Source organism: Limanda limanda, chromosome 19 (assembly GCF_963576545.1).
Source record: "Limanda limanda chromosome 19, fLimLim1.1, whole genome shotgun sequence".
Lineage (NCBI taxonomy): Eukaryota > Metazoa > Chordata > Actinopteri > Pleuronectiformes > Pleuronectidae > Limanda > Limanda limanda.
Window position 1 is genome coordinate 2352565 of NC_083654.1, and position 17409 is coordinate 2369973.

General features: G+C 41.2%; 1 protein-coding gene across 1 annotated transcript; it reads right to left on the reverse strand.

Annotated features, from left to right (window-relative positions):
- Positions 1-14916: 14916 nt before the first annotated feature.
- On the reverse strand, positions 14917-17325 carry oxsm (3-oxoacyl-ACP synthase, mitochondrial). Its single transcript, XM_061092778.1, has 2 exons — positions 16293-17325; positions 14917-15836 (listed from the first exon to the last, which is right to left on the reverse strand). The coding sequence occupies exons 1-2, from the start codon at positions 17309-17311 to the stop codon at positions 15434-15436; spliced, it is 1422 nt and encodes a 473-aa protein (XP_060948761.1). The 5' UTR covers positions 17312-17325; the 3' UTR covers positions 14917-15433.
- Positions 17326-17409: the final 84 nt, after the last annotated feature.

The following is a 17409-nucleotide window of genomic DNA, read 5'->3' on the forward strand; positions in this document are numbered from 1 at the left end:
ATGTTGTGGCCATGTCAGAGATTTTGACTATTTGATGATATTGACCTGCAGTTTCACCCATTTGAAGGCCAATTATGTAACTATCTGAGGATGTAGAAGAAGACGTCCAACTCGGTCCTCAGACTGACTGAGAGGATGCTGCCCCAACCCCACTGATTGCTACAGACCACTGATTGCATGTTTATTCAGGTTTTACTAAAATTGAGTGAAATGCATTTTCAAATTGCACCAAATACACATGCCAAGTGTGAAGTTAATTAGTTGAACGGTTCTCAAGATATGCTTTACACATAGAGAAAGAATTAGTAGGTACATTTGTAAACTTATTTTGTCTGTATGTATTTAATACATTCAGTAATAGGGTTTGAGTTATTATCTATCACTACATTGCTGGAGGGTAAGATTTGCAAATAGAGTTGTATTGTAACTTTCTATACCTGCATGCACTAACCGTTGAATAAAATTGAACAATAAAAACATATAATGATACTACTCAATGCTTTGCTCGGTATGTAGCATATGATTCTGAATCGTGATAAATGTGGAGAGCAACTTAGTGTTTGTCTGATGACTTCAGATTTTCTTTACTGGAGAGTCATCACATTATGAAAAGTGATGCTGCAGTCCTTGACTATAATTGCACGCAGCAAAATATTCCCTCTGGGTAAGGACTACAGCAGAAGGCAGTACAGTTCTAAATACTTTTTAGCCGGTCTATTACATTACAGTACACATAGTGCTTCATAATGACTAGTAATCACAACATTTTATTACAGCTTTTAAACAGCTCAGGTGAATACCATTAGGATTTGTATTGGACATTGTACTGATATGTAAGAGCTGGTTAACAGATTGTGTTGTAAAGATAAACTATGTAAGGAAACAACGAATGCGAAGCACTGAGTAGAGTCAAACATTCAGGCTCAGTATTACTTATAGATTGATTGCCAGTCATTATAATTAATCCAAAAATAAGAGTTGCTATTAAAGTATTTAGCTCAAACAGTGAAAACCGTTTTATTGGTAACTGGAATCGCACTCAGAGAGCACATACCACGCCAAGTCCCAATAGTCCCTTGAAACCACATTTAAATTTACTAGATTTAATATGAAACTGGAACAAATTTCACACATTTTTATTTAAACAGGCAGATATTTAAAGAAAGTTGAAACAAAATCCTGGATCTGTGCCCTGATCCGCATCTGCACAAAAAATGTATCGCGTTCCACCAAGTTTATAGAAATCCATCCAGTAGTTTTAGCGTAATCATCCTAACAAACAGACAGCGGACGGAAAAAGTGATGCAGAGGTAAACATAACCTCCTTGTTGGAGAGAATGAGGTGAAACAAGGCTTAGCAACAGGGACACAGTCAGCCAATGTAGGTTTGGATTTATACAGAGAGAACTGATATTTTCTGCTTTAAACTGTATGAACACAAACATAATGGGCGGAAAATGTCCACTTGCTGCAGTGATCTAATCAGAGCTGTGGGTTTTACACAATACGCTGCATAGTACTGGAAGGGGCTGGAGGGTTTTGAACAGAAACTGCTGAGAAGAAAATGCAAATTTTTCGGAAAGTAAGCTCACACTATGTGTTTATGCTAAATATAATGTGCAAATATGTAACATTTTATTAAAAAAAAGAAACTTCAATAATATATTTTCATTAGCGCTATTTAATCTCACAAATCAAAACTAAAGTCACCATTCTTTTCTTATTCTCATGTACAGATTAAATTAAGTCTCAAATTTCACAACACATCATTTAACATTAAGCAACAGTTAAGTATTTATTCCTGAGTATTTATACTGATAAAAAAACAGCAACTAATTAGTATTGACAACCCCATTCCCATTGGAAATAATGAAAGCAGTCTTGATGGCACAGTCCTCCAATTAAAAATTCTATATGTTCCATGGCTTTCAGAAGCAAGCTGTGGCTGTGAAGGGCCACAGTAGGCGGGTCTGGGTTAACTGTGGGAAGGGGCAAACCCAGAAAAAGCCAACGTAGGCCACCAGTGGCTAAGCGCATGTGTTACCCACAGTTATATTCCTTTTGAAGCCAGTGATGTTATTTCTGTTTGCAGACCCAGCTCGGTCCAATTTACAACCTGAGAACTCACCAGAAACTCTGGTTCTATCAGATCACGTCTCCACTCCTCCTGACATTAAAAACAAAAGAGCTGAATAGTGGCTAGAGGACTGATTTCATTGTAGAAGAGAGAGTCTGTCAACTGTGTCCATCTCGAGGGGAATGTGATGCACTTGTGGCATGTGTGGCAGTTTGCAGCATCCTTGACCTTGTGTGACTGCACTGATATGTGATTTATTGTTCGAGCTGTAAAACCGACCTCAAGTCTTTGTAACTGCACCTTCATTAAAATGCAGAGTGTCTGCACTTTGGAGAATGTTCCTCCCTTTTATGCACAAGTCACATGGCACTGTGACATTAATGTTTGCATCGTATAGATGCACACAGTAAGTTCTATGGAGCCTCTACATTCATGGGATCAATCAGTATGGACTATGGACCTAAGAGGACACAGCTTTAAAATGGATTGGCACATAGCTGGTACAAATATGTATGATTTCTAGAGCATGTATCCTTGTTGACTTTAAACCTTTTACTTTTCGTCAGGTACCACTATGAGATTTACATATCTCATTTTAAGTGAGGTGTTTTAATAACTCTTACATGGCTTACCATGACGTTTGGTGAACACCTTCATGTTCCCCTTAGCATGAAATATAATCATCATCTGGTATATATTTCAGTTGGCCTGTAGTGCTTTGGTTCATGAAAAAACACCGGCTAATTTACAATACTCAGATGGACTTTGTATTCAGTACTAGCAAACATTGGTGTTCTCAAAGACAATACTAAGTTTTGTACATGTAAGGGCAGTTTAAACTTTGACTCTTTGACTGGTCCCTGAAGCCGGCAAAATGTAGAAATCACAAAAAAGCGCCAAATTAGATGTTATGTTGAATTATTAGGGATGGGAAACTTTTTGACAAAAGGAGTAACACATGGAAAGCCACTATCTAAGAGTTTATTTTTTTTGGATGATTTTGATAAATGCTCACCAGATTGTAGTGGGATTCATCTGTTAATGAAAAGAAAGGCTAATGAGTGTGTACTGACTCACTGTTTTTTCTGTCTGTTGAGTTGTTAAGAAGCCTCATCAGGTTCTAACATACAATGAAAATAGATAATGAGTCTAAGTAACTTATCCAAAGAAAGATGAAATGGAGTGTTTTACTGTCAAAGATATTTTCAAATGTTCAGAGTAGTCTGCTTGTGGATATGGATCCATGTTGGGTGGCATTAAGATCAGTAAAGATTAGTCCATTGTTTACATGTACGATCAAAGTTAATAGCTAGTCTCTTTTCCATTGTGGTTTGCTTTGTGTTAACAATTGGAGCCATAGCTGTCTTGGCAAGTTATATTGCCAGTTGTAAAATAATATAGACCTATCACATTCTAATCTGTTTCTCTCTTGGGGAAAACTAGCAGACTCAAAATTGTTAACTATTTGGATAAAACTGGTGGCATTTCTTCTGATCTTGTGATTGTACTAGTTTTGTCAGAAGAAGCTGAGGTAGAAAAACTTCTGCTTCCCTTCCTGACAGCGGTGCCCAGCAGGTCCACTCCAACAGCTCAGACTCTCTACAGCCATACAGTATCACTCAAGCTCTCGGGCTCGCGCTTGAGTGCTACTCGATGGACTTATTTGACACTGAAGAAGTGCTTCTTTAATGTGGTGAGTGCTGACAAAGCAAGTGGTAAAAAAAAAGTACCTTGTATCCTTGACATAGACATTGTGGTGCATGTTAGATGATTATGATGTGCTGTGTAATATCAGCATGTTTGTCTGTAGTACACGAAATTCAATATTCAGGACAATTAAATGTAGTAGAAATGTATCAGCTCATTCTTCTGCATTTCGTTTGGCCACGGTGAAAGGGAGTAGGTACTGGCAGGTAACAGTAACTGTCTATTTAACATCAGAACCCTGTGAAGGCTTCTGGCATGTGCAACACTCTGGCTATGTTTGAGATAGCAAAGCTTGGGCAATTGGGACATATATTTAGAAGACCTTATTGTGTAGCCCACATTGTGTACCCCCATTTGTGAAGAGCATTGACAATTCATTGATCATGTGCCACTCACATTAAATGTGAGTGTGACTTTGGGGAGGTCGAGGGGAAGTACTCCACATATCGGCCATATAGAGAGCCCGGAATTCCATCTATACTCTGAGAGCCCTTTGCAGTTTATTAAGCATGGCAGGTTATTGCTGCCACTTTTCCACTTCTGTTCATCCATTGACCATTCTGCTCAGTCAACTGTAAATTGTGCGTAGCCTCCTGAATGCCAGCATGCTGTTAAGTTTAGGTGTGAAGTCCCTCCGAAGCCACATGTGTGTTTTTGCCCCGGATCTCTCCAGACCACTCTAACTGCCAGTGCGCAGGGGCCATGTTGCTGCAGGAGGATACCAATGTGGGGAACACCCAGTTTGATCTATTGCATGTAATTTCACCAGGCACCAAGTTAAAAATACTTCACAGCCGATAATAAAAAGCTTGCTTTGCTGTTGGCACTCAGGTCCAGTCTTTGGGTGCTTAAATCGTTTATTGACAATACTCTGTATATTTGAATGATTCGTATATATTAATTTGAACTGATTTACCTTACAGACAACTAAGCTTTGCTCAAAATGTGATAAATCTTGGTCAAATTTGATTATCATCTGAACTTTAAAACACACGGTAATGAAATTATTAAATCCTGCTATTTCTTTATTGCAATGCACTTTACAAATGCCTTAGTCTAATCCTAGATACTTGTTTGCAGCCTGTTCAAAAGGCTGCAGCTCGTATCTTAGCTAAAGCAAACAGCAGGTCTCATATCACGCCAATCCTTGCATCCTTTCAGTGATTGCCTGTTAAATTCGGGTCTGATTTTCACATTATTTTGATAACTTTTAAAGCTCAACACGGGCTGGCCCCTATTTACATTTCACAGCTCTTGCTAGGTCAAGGCTGGCTACTCAATGTAACCAGGGTTTCTCTGTCAGGGCGCCAAGGCTCTGGAACTCCCTTCCTGATGAGATTAGACTCCCTAACTCACTACCTGTCTTTAAACCACAGCTCAAAACATATTTTTTATAGGAAAGCATTTCTAACATGCGATTTGTAATTCAGGTTGTTTTAACTCATTTATTCCATTTATCTTACTTTTTTGAAACATTTTCTTAAATATGATGACTCTGCTGCCTTTGAGTATTTAGTTTAGTTTAAAAAAGGTTAAGAGGTAATGATGACTGAGCTACTGAGATGGTCACATGGCTTTCAAAGCACTGCCATACAAACCAGTAGCCAGTCAGATTTACCTTTAGCCTCAGTGTACCCTTGGGTTCGGTTTTTAACGTTATTGGGATTGAAAGGCTGAAACACCTGTTGACGCCTGAAGTGCAACTGGAGAGTATTATTATTATTTTCATTATAACAACCAGTCTGCCAGAGCTCAAATGTAATGGTTACACAACTGTTCCTGGGATCTCTCTCCACTTCTCTCTGACTGAACTGAATTGAATACCTTTATTTTAGTTCATTCATCTTTTGCCATTGATTTGCTTTTTGTGTGTGAAGCACTTTGTAACCTTGTTTAGATAAGGGCTATAAAAATGAAGTGATTATTATTATATTATTATTATATTCACTGCCACATTCATTTGTTTTGACTGACCGCTCACAGATTATATCAAAATGTAAGTACTGACTTGTTTATATATTTATCAAGGGATTTATTTATTTATTTAATCATGTATTTTAACACAATGTTACACAGCAAGCCAATATATAACCTGTCAATTCCTCTCCTCTTAGCATATTTTGCAAAGCTATGCATACATCTTCTAAACACATTTAGTGAAAATATTTGGCTTTGCATTGTATTGGCAATGTTTTGGTATTGGCAGCTGGCTGCTGTAGTTCAGTGTGCTAAATAGATTTGTGGCCTATTATGTCAAAGTCAAAGAGGACTTGGCACAGCTGAGCTTTTAAAATCAATTCACACAATATTATTTTTGTTGTAAAAGTTACCTGTATAAAGTCATCCCCAGACGATAGTGGTGAAGTGATGATTTAATAGGTTGAATCCATCTGGAACATCCTGAGCCAGTTTGATTGATCTAATATAGTCGGAAATCCCAGAATTTCATAAATGAACCAAAGGCCAACACTGAATAATGGTCATAACTGAGGAATGATGGACGTCCAGAAAGTGCCACGGAGAGAGAGAGAGAGAGAGAGAGAGAGAGAGAGAGAGAGAGAGAGAGAGAGATCTAATTTTAGAACGTGGTGATAAGTGGGGCTCCCTGTGGGACAGGGTGATATCAAAGGAATGCATGCTGACTCTGTTGCCATGGCGATCATAATTCAGCTTGGATATTGCCTAATTAGATGGCAGGGATGTAAAAGAAGAGGAATAGAAAAAAGAGTAACATGAACTGAAGTCATCATCATTACAGTAATAGGGATCAATAGCTCCTACCCAGCTGAGACACTATTTATATGGAGTTGTGGAATGGGTGTACTGTACTCAGCTCTTGAGTGTAGAGGGCAGACATACAATGCAGTACTCTTTCTAAACAGTCCTCATCCTCTAGTGTTTACAAATCATAATGTGGTTTTAATGTTCTCTAGCATACAGCATATGTGAATTCTCCTAAAGCTAGGTTATCCTGACCATGTCTCATTGCCTGGGTTTGATTTCCAACCTGATGAACAACAAAACAGAGGTGCAACACTCTTACTGCAGAGACACAAAAGACAAAGGAAGAAACTGCTGAAAAACTCCAGCTCACACATAACTGCGAATTGCTGTAAGAAACTTGAGCAGGACAGAGAGTGACGTACATACAGTAAGACCTGAGGACAAAATATTCCCCATGAAGATGCTGGGTTTTCCTTTCTATCTCAGGGGGAAAAAAAGTGTGCTCCCTCATTTATCTGTGTCGGGTTATTTCATATTAAAAAATGGATGAATAATTGATTAATTCATTAGCTGGATGTGACATCCGGAAAAGTTAATAAAACGTAATTTCTAAAAATGGGTCTGGGAAGATGTTCCCCGGTACAGCAATTCATCATCTGGTTCCAGCTTTACATCATGTTATTAAATTCAGTCTCAACGGTACAATATTCATCATGTGAAAGACAGAGCAAGAGATCTGAGGTACCCATGTATAGTACAGACAATAAGTTGTATTGTGTGTTTAGCCAAATTTGGCTTTGTGCACTGCTTCAAGGTCTCAAAGTAAAAAGGCATCATACGCATTTGTAGAAACAGTATAAATTTCAGATTTTGACTGCACTCTATGGAGGACCATACATGACTTAAGTATAAAGAGGACCATACATGACTTAAGTATAAATAGATAAATACAGAAATAAATAAATAAATACAGAAATAAATAAATAAATGAATTAATAAAAAAGGAAATAAATGAATTAATACAGAAATAAATAAATAAATACGTTTATAACAACAGAAATGTCTAAATAAATGTCTTAAATATATTTGCACATTTATTTATTCCCTGATTTATATTTTTCACGTTTTCAATCACCTTATGCTAATGAGAAAGGCGGGCCTAACCGCAGTCTCATGCAGGATTGGTCAACTGAGCTATATACACACACACACGCACACAGGCCCCGTGGCTCCGCCCTCATCAGTGCCACACACTCGCACAGAGACAGAAGCAGTGACTGAGACTTGAGCTCGTCACCGCGAAGCAGCTGCTGAGTGACTTTGTAGAACAGTGAAAACAGTGAAAACAGCGAGTTTCTCTGGTCACATCTGCTCAGAGATCAGCTGCTTCATGGGCAGAGCAGAAGCTGAAGGTGGTTTGGACCGAGCAGGAGTTTCTGCTTCCTCCTCTCTGCTCTCTCCTTGTGCTCAGGAGAACACGAGACGTGACGCCCACAGTCAGGATTACTGACACTTTAATCATCCCAATAAAAATATAACCTGAACTAACCCTCTGAACTCGAACAGGTTCATTTTAAGTGTGAACTGTCTCAACACTGCAAACAGCTACTGGACACCAGTCAGCATTGAAAGGCTGGATAATTACACTCCTGTGACCAATCCTGCATGAGACTGCGGTTAGGCCCGCCTTTCGCATTAGCATAAGGTGATTGAAAACGTGAAAAATATTAATAAGGGAATAAATAAATGTGCAAATATATTTAAGACATTTATTTAGACATTTCTGTTGTTATTAACGTATTTATTTATTTATTTCTGTATTAATTCATTTATTTCCGTTTTTATTTATTCATTTATTTATTTATTTCTGTATTTATTTATTTATTTCTGTATTTATTTATTTATACTTAAGTCATATATGGTCCTCCATAGCACTCTTGCTGTTGTAATGTTGCAAATTTCCCCACTGTAGGACGAATAAAGGATTTTCTTATCTTGTCCATTTTGTATTCTGATCACAATGTACACAATTATATTCATGCAAGTTATTACATATTATTTTGCCCTCTGGCTGCATGGAAGGAGATATTCTTCCATCACCACAACTCATTGATCTTCTTGATATGTTTTATTGTCTCAGTCGCAGCATGCAGCAATTTTTTTGCAATAAAGTCAAGACAAAAATGCAATTATAAATGAATAAAAGTAATTGAAATAGGATAGAAGCCCACGGAGTAAGAAAACACATAGACGTGACACCATTACAGATGAATTCAATCAACTCTGAACATATAATACAAAACACGTTAGACAAACATATAAAACAATTAGATAATCCCATTGGACAAAGGATGCAATATATATATACATATTTATACATGTGTACATGTTATTATTATTATTATTATTACTATCTTTACTATTATTATTATATATACTGTTGCTGCCATTAGGTTAGGCCTAAAGTGCTGGTCAGCTCCACTCCCACCACGAGGCCTGGGGCCAGATTGATTCTAATGGGAGAGGGAGACTTCTCATTTACATCCTCACTTAAATGTCAACTCGAAAAATACATATGACTTCCTCGAAATTATTGACGTCTCTCCTCTGGCTGCATATTCCCGGCCTCCCTCTAATCCTCCCCTGCCGTCCTACGTGTCCCACACAGCTCACGCCCCCGAGTCCTCTGACTCCCTGCAACCTGCATGCACTGGAGCTCACCACTCCAAACTGCACTTTATTGTCGTCCATTCCAACCTCATCCACACTTATTAGCGGAGACTCAATTATGCAAAATGTTGGGGGAAATATGTTGCTTTCGGGGGCTAGTACAGACAAGATCCCCTGCCTCCTACCCGATTATCAGCTTACCTAGGATGTTGTTCTTCATTTTGGATGTAATGACACCCTTCCAGTTTTTTTAAGTGTTTTGATTCCTATCTGCAAGACAGATCATTTAGTGTGGCCATTGGCAGATCCACTGTAAAGATGAACTGCGGGGTGCCTCAAGGGTTTGTTCCTGAACCATACTTGTTCTCGAACTATGTTACATGTAACCCCTTGGACATCTCATAACTAGACAAAAGTCATTTTACTTTCATCCTTATGCAGATGACACTCAAATGTTAATAAAGTTGTCCCATCATGTTTTTCTGCAACTCTATTTTATCCAAAGTTAATCATGACATTGAGATACAAAACATGAATAAATAAATAAAACCAAATAAATCATGCTTCCATATTAGTAGATGCTGGGACCTGGACATTTAATAGTTTTTTCCAAAGATGGCTTTGAGCATTTTAAGTAGTACCTTATGGCACTGATGTATGTTCAAGTGTCTGATAAATTTGGTTTTAATTTGTTATTTGTTGCTTTAAAAATGGGGTAAAATGTTATGACTGACAGATGAGACATCCATACCATGTCTCCGCTCCACATTCAGTGCTGCTTAAACTCTAGTTCTGAATGATTTCATCAGAGCAAGAAAACAGCACCAGGTTTTGCTTCACTTTTGTACCGTGAGAGGACGTGGATATGTGTCATCTTTATAGCCTTCCACTTTTCCTCCAAGATGAAGTCCCTTGCTGTGCATAGTGGGTGATTATCTCACTGCATGATGAAGTTTGGATAATTTCTTTGTAAACTGACAGATAAAATGTTTCTGTAGACGTCTGAATCACTCTGCTGCTCCCATCTTGAGTTACACCTTTACCTTACCTTTCATTTAGCTGATGCTACAAAACCAGAACAACAAGAATCAAGGTAGTAACATTTTCTTCAAAGAAGCCAAACTACAAAGTGCTATAGGTACTTGCCATATAAGTGCTACTAAAGCGTTACTTTAAAAAAAAAAATTATTCAAGGTATTGTCGGAAGAGATGGGTTTTAAGTTTGCGGTGGAAGAAATTTAGACTTTGCTGTCCTGATGTCATTGGGGAGCTCGTTCCACCATTTAAGGCTCTTATATACTACTACGTGTCCGTTTCTCGGAGAGTTCTCAGCAGGGGGCAAAGACTCTTTTTGATTTTTACTTCTCCGTCAGTCTACGTCCGGAAAAAATTCAACGCCAAACCCATAGGTGGCGCAACGGAAGACGAGCTCAGAGAAGCCTACCCCATTTGGGAAGAAGAAGTCCACGTGTCTCTGTTGACATGTTAGCTTGCGTCCCACACACTGAACCATGGCAACTAACAGAACTAAATAAAGTGACACCCAGCGGGTCAAAATGCTGATGTAATCGTTTCTTAGCGCAGCGGTTCCCCGGTCTTGTTTCCGAACTGTGTTGCTGATTCCACAGCTTGAATCTGCTTGAGGCTACATGTAGCTAGAAGCTACACGGACCTAGCTCCCCCCAGCTTCCACACACAGTCAGCAGGGACTCCCGACACTAACGACTACTATCCAGTGTTTGCTTCTAACCTGACGGTATTATAGAAACAGTGTCATGATAGAAGTGGAATTAAAGTCGTGACGGCGGGTTCTTGCACTGTTACCACCGCAGTTAGCATGGTGGCTAGCCTAGCCCGCTAGCCTAGCCTGCTAGCACCGTTTTGAAAGCTCGTTATAACCGCCTGTGACCGTGCACACATGCCCTCAGTGCTCGAACGAGCCACCGTCAGCCGGACAACTCCGCTGGCTTAACACACACGTCACATTAATCGTAGAATCATAGTTGTGTTTGGGTTTGATGCTACATGGAAGTAAACAGGAAGTAAACAGGAAGTTTGAGGTCCGGAAATACGGAAATGACGTCATACGGAAATGATGTAGTTCGCGGACCAATCACAGCCAAGAGCGGTCCGTCGGGTCTCAAACATGAAGACGGAAGACGAAAAGCTGTACGAAGCATTCGGAGAGGGCGTTTCACGACGGATAGGGCGGTCTTATCTGTCTGTAATAGAAGAAACGGAGAGGCATAAATTGGCCTTTAGGAGCAGGGACAGCAAACAATCTTGATTTTGTTGAGTGTTTAGCTCGCATTGAGGGAGCAACAAGCCGATTGGCAGACACAGAGCGGAGTGGATGGGCTGGGGTGTAAGGTTTGACCATGTCCTGGATGTAGACTGGACCCGATCCGTTCACAGCACGGTACGCAAGTACTAATGTTTTGAAACGGATTCGGCGCAGCCACTGGTAGCCAGTAAAGGGAGCGGAGGAGAGGAGTAGTCTGAGTGAATTTAGGTAGGTTAAAAACCAGTCGAGCTGCTGCATTCTGGATGAGCTGCAGAGGTCGGATGGCAATAGAGAGTAGACCAGCCAGGAGGGAGTTACAATAGTCTAGGCATGAGATGACCAGGGATTGGGGAAAAGAGAGGATCAGTTGGGTGTCATCAGCCTAGCTTTGGTAGGAAAAGCCATGTGAGTGAATGACAGAGCCGAGAGAGTTGTTGTGCAGTGATAAGAGGAGGAGACCCAGGACGGAACCTTGAGGGATCCAAGTTACCTGGTAAGTGCGGTCGTCGAGGTGGGATGAAAGCACATCACCTGAAGCAGCCATGGCACCACCTCCATCGAGATTCATAGACACAATTGTAAGTTTTGGAGCATGAGCAAATCGTTTACTTGTCCACACTTTTCTTTCATCCCTTTGGTAGATTATTATAAAGTCCAGAACAGGAGCTTATGTACTTTTTAATGAATTCTACCCGTGTCCTTCAGATTCTTTCTGCTGACGAGTGGCTTGTGGTCTGCCCTCTTCATTATATTGCTGCTCTCAAAGTCTCTTTTGAATTTGGCTTTTTCTTCACAGCTCTCACAATGTCTCTATTATAAGCTGCTGCTGTGGTCGTTGCTGAACCGGTTTGTGTGTCTGTTGCTCAGAACACCACTATTTATCTATTTTTGTTGTACTGGCTGTGCCTGTTGTTTGTGCAATGGCTCTTATCGATTCTCTCTCTTTTCTCTGCGTTTTTCTCTCATAGACATCTATCTTCACCTCATGATGTTTTATCCTTTGAAACAACAACACAGTCGTCACAGGTATAACCCAAAGCTAAAACCAAGACCAATATTTTTGCACACTTGTAAAAATTAGTGGGTTCAAATAAAAGGGGCTGTGTCCTCATTTGTAGGGTTAGGAACACATCTCAATGTAAATACCAGGAAATAAAAGCCAAATCTCTGAACTCATCCCTTTTCATCTTTTGATCTTAATCCTAAATGTCGTCTTTGACAACAAAGTTTCACCAATAGTTCTGAAGGTGGCTGCATATATACAAATGATATACTGTGGATTGTGCGATTTGTTTTACTCACAGCCTCTAAAAATCTTCATGTGGCGATTTAAATATCGCACAATATTCTCAACCATCATTCCTGAAGGGAAAATAAGGGAAAATAAGCCTGCAAATTGGTACTTGATGTCCCCTTATATTCATTACACGTCTACCCCAGGAAGCCAGAAAATAACTATGTGTCACTTCCTCTAAATAAAGCGGCAGAATAATTGTCGTTGAAACTTTGCATAGAGATAATAGTCTAGAAAACTGTCTTCTCCCTGAAGGGACTGTTTACCGCATTACTTCTGTTTCAACCCTGACATAATAACCCCTTGTCCCCAGTTAACCTCTCTTACTTATCTGCTTCGATGATCCCTTGATGTGTTCTCACTGCTGACAAAAATGGCCTCTAAGGGAGAGCAAACGCAGACTAAAAGGTGTCTAAGATCATGCTATTCTATTAAAGTCACAGTATAACACCAAGTCAGTTAACTTCAGGGATGTCCATCTGTCCCTATAGGAAGTACAAGTGATTGTGAATCAATTTCACTGCTTTGGTGCAAATGAAAGTGACAACAGGTGCAAAGTCTCCGGAGCAAATACAGTAGGAGATACCAGGAGACCGGCCATTACATGAGGAGAGCTGGATTGGTATCTGCTCCTTTGAGTGAGGAGGAACAGGTGGAGCACTGCCAGAGCCCAACAAAATTACCTCAAACAGGCTCCTGGCGTGCATGTTTCTGGCTAAACTGTTACAAACAGACTCAATGAGGGTGGCGTGGGGCCTGATATCCTCTAGTGGGAGCTGCTCTAAGAGCCAAGCACCTTGCAGCTCGATTGGCCTTCCCCTAAGAACAGCAAAATTGGAAGGTCTGTCACTGGTGCCCCGTTCTCTTTACAGATAAGAGCAGGTTCACACTGAGCATACGTGAGAGGCATGAAAGAGTCTGGAGACGCTGTGGTGAACGTTATTCTGCCTGTAACATCACCCAGCATGACTGGTTTGGCAGTAGGTCAGTGATGTTCTGGGGAGGCATATCCTTAGGCTGGTAAAGTGGGCCCTGGGTTCCTCCTGGTGCATGACAAGTCCCGGCCTCATGTGGCAAGAGTGTGATGACGAAGGCATTGTTGCCATTGACTGGTCCTCCCGTTCCCCTGACCTTAATCCAATTGAGCACCTATAGGACGTTATGTATTGGTGTATCCGACGCCGCCAAGTACCGCCAAAGACTGTTTAGGAGCTCACTGATGTCCTGATCCAGGTCTGGGAGGAGATCCCCCAGGACACAATCCGCCAACTCATCAGGGGCAGACCTAGATGTTCACTGGACTGCATACAGGCACGAGGAGGCCGTACACACTACTGAGTCACATTATGAGATGCTCTGTGAAATTCACGCTGGTTGGATCAGCCTGTGATTTCAATTCTTCGGTGTGGTTTTGAATCCAGGCCTCAATGGGTTGATGATCTCTGTTTCCATTAACAGTTGTTGTGTCATTTTGCTCTCAACAAATTATGCAATGTACATCAGTACAGATTTTCAACTTGAATAATTCACTCATCAAGATCTGATGTGTGATTTAAGTATTCCCTATATTTTTTGGGATTGTGTAGGTTGGTTATGGGAAGCCAACAGCATGCAATTAACCATAACTACCTTGTTAATACTATTATCAACCTTTTTCTATGATAACTCGTTTCCTCTCCATTTACTCTAATGGATATAAAAAGCCTCGGGTGTCTTCTTGGAGCACCCTGACATTTCATGATGGCTCCAATTCTGACAACAATAAAATGAACACTATTATCCACTACACTGCTAATGCTGATGGAAGTGAAATTAGAAACAAAATAAGTGACTTGTTGTGAGCCAGCACCATCTGCTGGTACCAAGCACAAACTTATCACACTGATGGTTTAATTTTAATTGTAATGATCAAATAATGATGTGTAGTAACTGGACGTTTACAATCATTTAAGATTGATCCATTTCTACACAGGGCCTTATTTTTTGAGACAACCTTGTTTAAGTTTTTATCAGCAGTAATGAGTGAGTTATTTTCCCAATCCAGACAGATTTATTCATCCCGTCACAAACTGCAGAAAATGGCAAGCAGAGCAATAACAAACCCCATTTTTCAGTTTTAATGCAAAACTGAAAAACAGCTTCTCCAGAAAAATACTACACTTATTCTATAACATGAGCTTTTAATCATGTTCACTACATATAAGGTACGAACCACAAAAATTAAAACATGACATTGTTTCAAAGCTTTGCCTAGAATTTGTCATCATTGCAATTTAAAGCTTTTCATTGGATTTTCAGGGGGAAAAAGTATCTGAACTTAATTGAATTTTCTCTAAATTCACATTACTCTCCTCATCAGTCAACGAGTTTTCCACAAACTACCAGTGGCAGGACTAATGAATAATGTAACAGAACTGGGAACTGTTGGGTTTGTCTATAACTTTTAAGGTCTTGACCTTATTGTGGCCCTGAAATTGAACTGAATACCTTTTATTTTTGTTCATTCATCTTTTGCCATGGATTTTGTTGTGTGAAACACTTTGTAACATTGTTTAGATAAGGTCTATACAAATAAAGTTATATTTATATTATTATTCAGTCACTGACACTCCATAATACCAGAGCTCAAGAAAAGGAACACATTTAATTTCCTATTAATTAAAGTCTCAGTGTGTCCTTAGATGCTGGCGAGACACAGTGAAGCGTTGGTGCCACCAAATCCAAATGAATTTGTAAGCGCAACCCGTCGGCCCTGAGTCCGCCATGACTGCGCTGTGCAGGGAACATAATTCAGGTTAAACTCTGGCTCAGTGCGATCCAGGTTGAGTGTCGGGGGCAGGACCCCATGGTGGCAGGCCAGAGCGGTGAAGGCTGCCTCCACAGCCCCCGCAGCCCCAAGCAGATGTCCAGTAGCCCCTTTGGTGGAGGAGACGGCCAGGCTCTCGACACTTTGCTGGAAGAGCCTTTTGAGGGCTGCATTTTCAGCCGCGTCACCCAGTGGCGTGGACGTGGCGTGAGCATTCACGTATGTCACATCTGCCGGGGAGACGCCAGCATCTCTGAGTGCTGCAGACATGCACCTATGGAGACAGTGGTCAGACAGTTATAGACTTTTTTTTCTCACTATATTTATCAGTAATCAAAGCAAAATAAATTCTCGACCAGATGTCTTCATCTTTATTTGGAGGACAAAATAAAATCCTAAGAACAGTTCCTACTACAGGCGATGTCCTCAAAACTACAGTACATCAAAGTTGAGGTGGGAAGTCTGTGAACTGTGATGGATGCTCACAAACGACAGGGAACTACTACGGAATTATTTTACCATTTACACTGTGTTTCCCTTACCATTCTGTTAATCGTCATGACCCCTCAGATTTACCCTGTGAGGGGGGTGCTGATCCCCACTTTAGAACAACTTAACTTTAGTGGGATAACTAGGTTGTTTTTTCTTAATATTTAGAATAAAATAAATGCTGGCTCTCACATTAGACAAATAAAAAATAAATGCTTCTGAAAACCCTAAAATCAGTCACCTGAATGCCCCATCCCCATCTGCAGTGGGTGCAGTGATGTGGCTGGCGTCCCCTGAGAGTCCATAGCCCAGGACCTCTGCGTAGATCCTGGCTCCCCTCTTCATTGCACGGCCCAGCTCCTCCAGCAGGAGCACAGCAGCTCCTTCACCCATCACAAAGCCCTCTCTCTCTGGGTGGAAGGGTCTCGATGCCAGCACAGGGTTGTCATTCCATTTGGTGGCGAGGGCACGTGCCCTGGCAAACCCAGCTATTGACAGAGGCCCTATGCAGGATTCTGTTCCTCCTGTAACCATAGCATCCGCATCCCCATGAGCAATGAACCTGGCGGCATCACCTATGGCATGTGCACCTGTGGCGCATGCTGTGGACACAGCATGATTGGGACCCTTTAATCTGTGTTTGATGCTTATGTGCCCAGCAGCCATGTTGACAAGGATGCGGGGCACAAAGAAGGGGCTCACTCTGTTGTAGCCCTTTTCCTGGAAGGCAGCCGAGGTGCGAGCAATCTCCTCCAGTGCCACCATGCCCATTCCGACAGCCACCCCAGTGCTGAGCTGTTCCTCTGGGGACTTGGGGTACCAGCCAGAGTCCTCCAGGGCGAGCTGAGCAGCCCCCAGGGCCATCACAGTAGCTGGTGACATGCTGTTGATCTCCCCACGAGAGGCAAACCTTTCCATGTTAAACTGACCCTCTTCAGTCCCTCTGGTCACCAGAGCGGCCACTTTACAGGGAACTGTCTTGTACTCCTCAGAGTCCAGAGCAACAATCCCACTGTGGCCTTTGATCAGATGGTCCCAGGGCAGAGCAGTGCCTGTGCCCAGGGGACACACCAACCCTACACCGGTGATCACAACCCTCCTCCTCGGCTGTCCCGAGCTGTGTCGTGTGGACAGTTGGTTTGGACAAACAGAGGAGTTCTTGTGAAGAAGTGCCCTCATGTTGTGTGCCCTCAGCTGTAGTGCGGTCCAGCAGGACAGAGCGGACATGTTGTTATCTCTCCGACAAGTGCACCGCTTCATCCACTGTGGAAATATCCATATGACAGGACAACCAGGGCAGCCTTAAATATGCCTGTGACTTTGAATCGTCGGCAACTCTCTTTAACTTGTACTTTTTC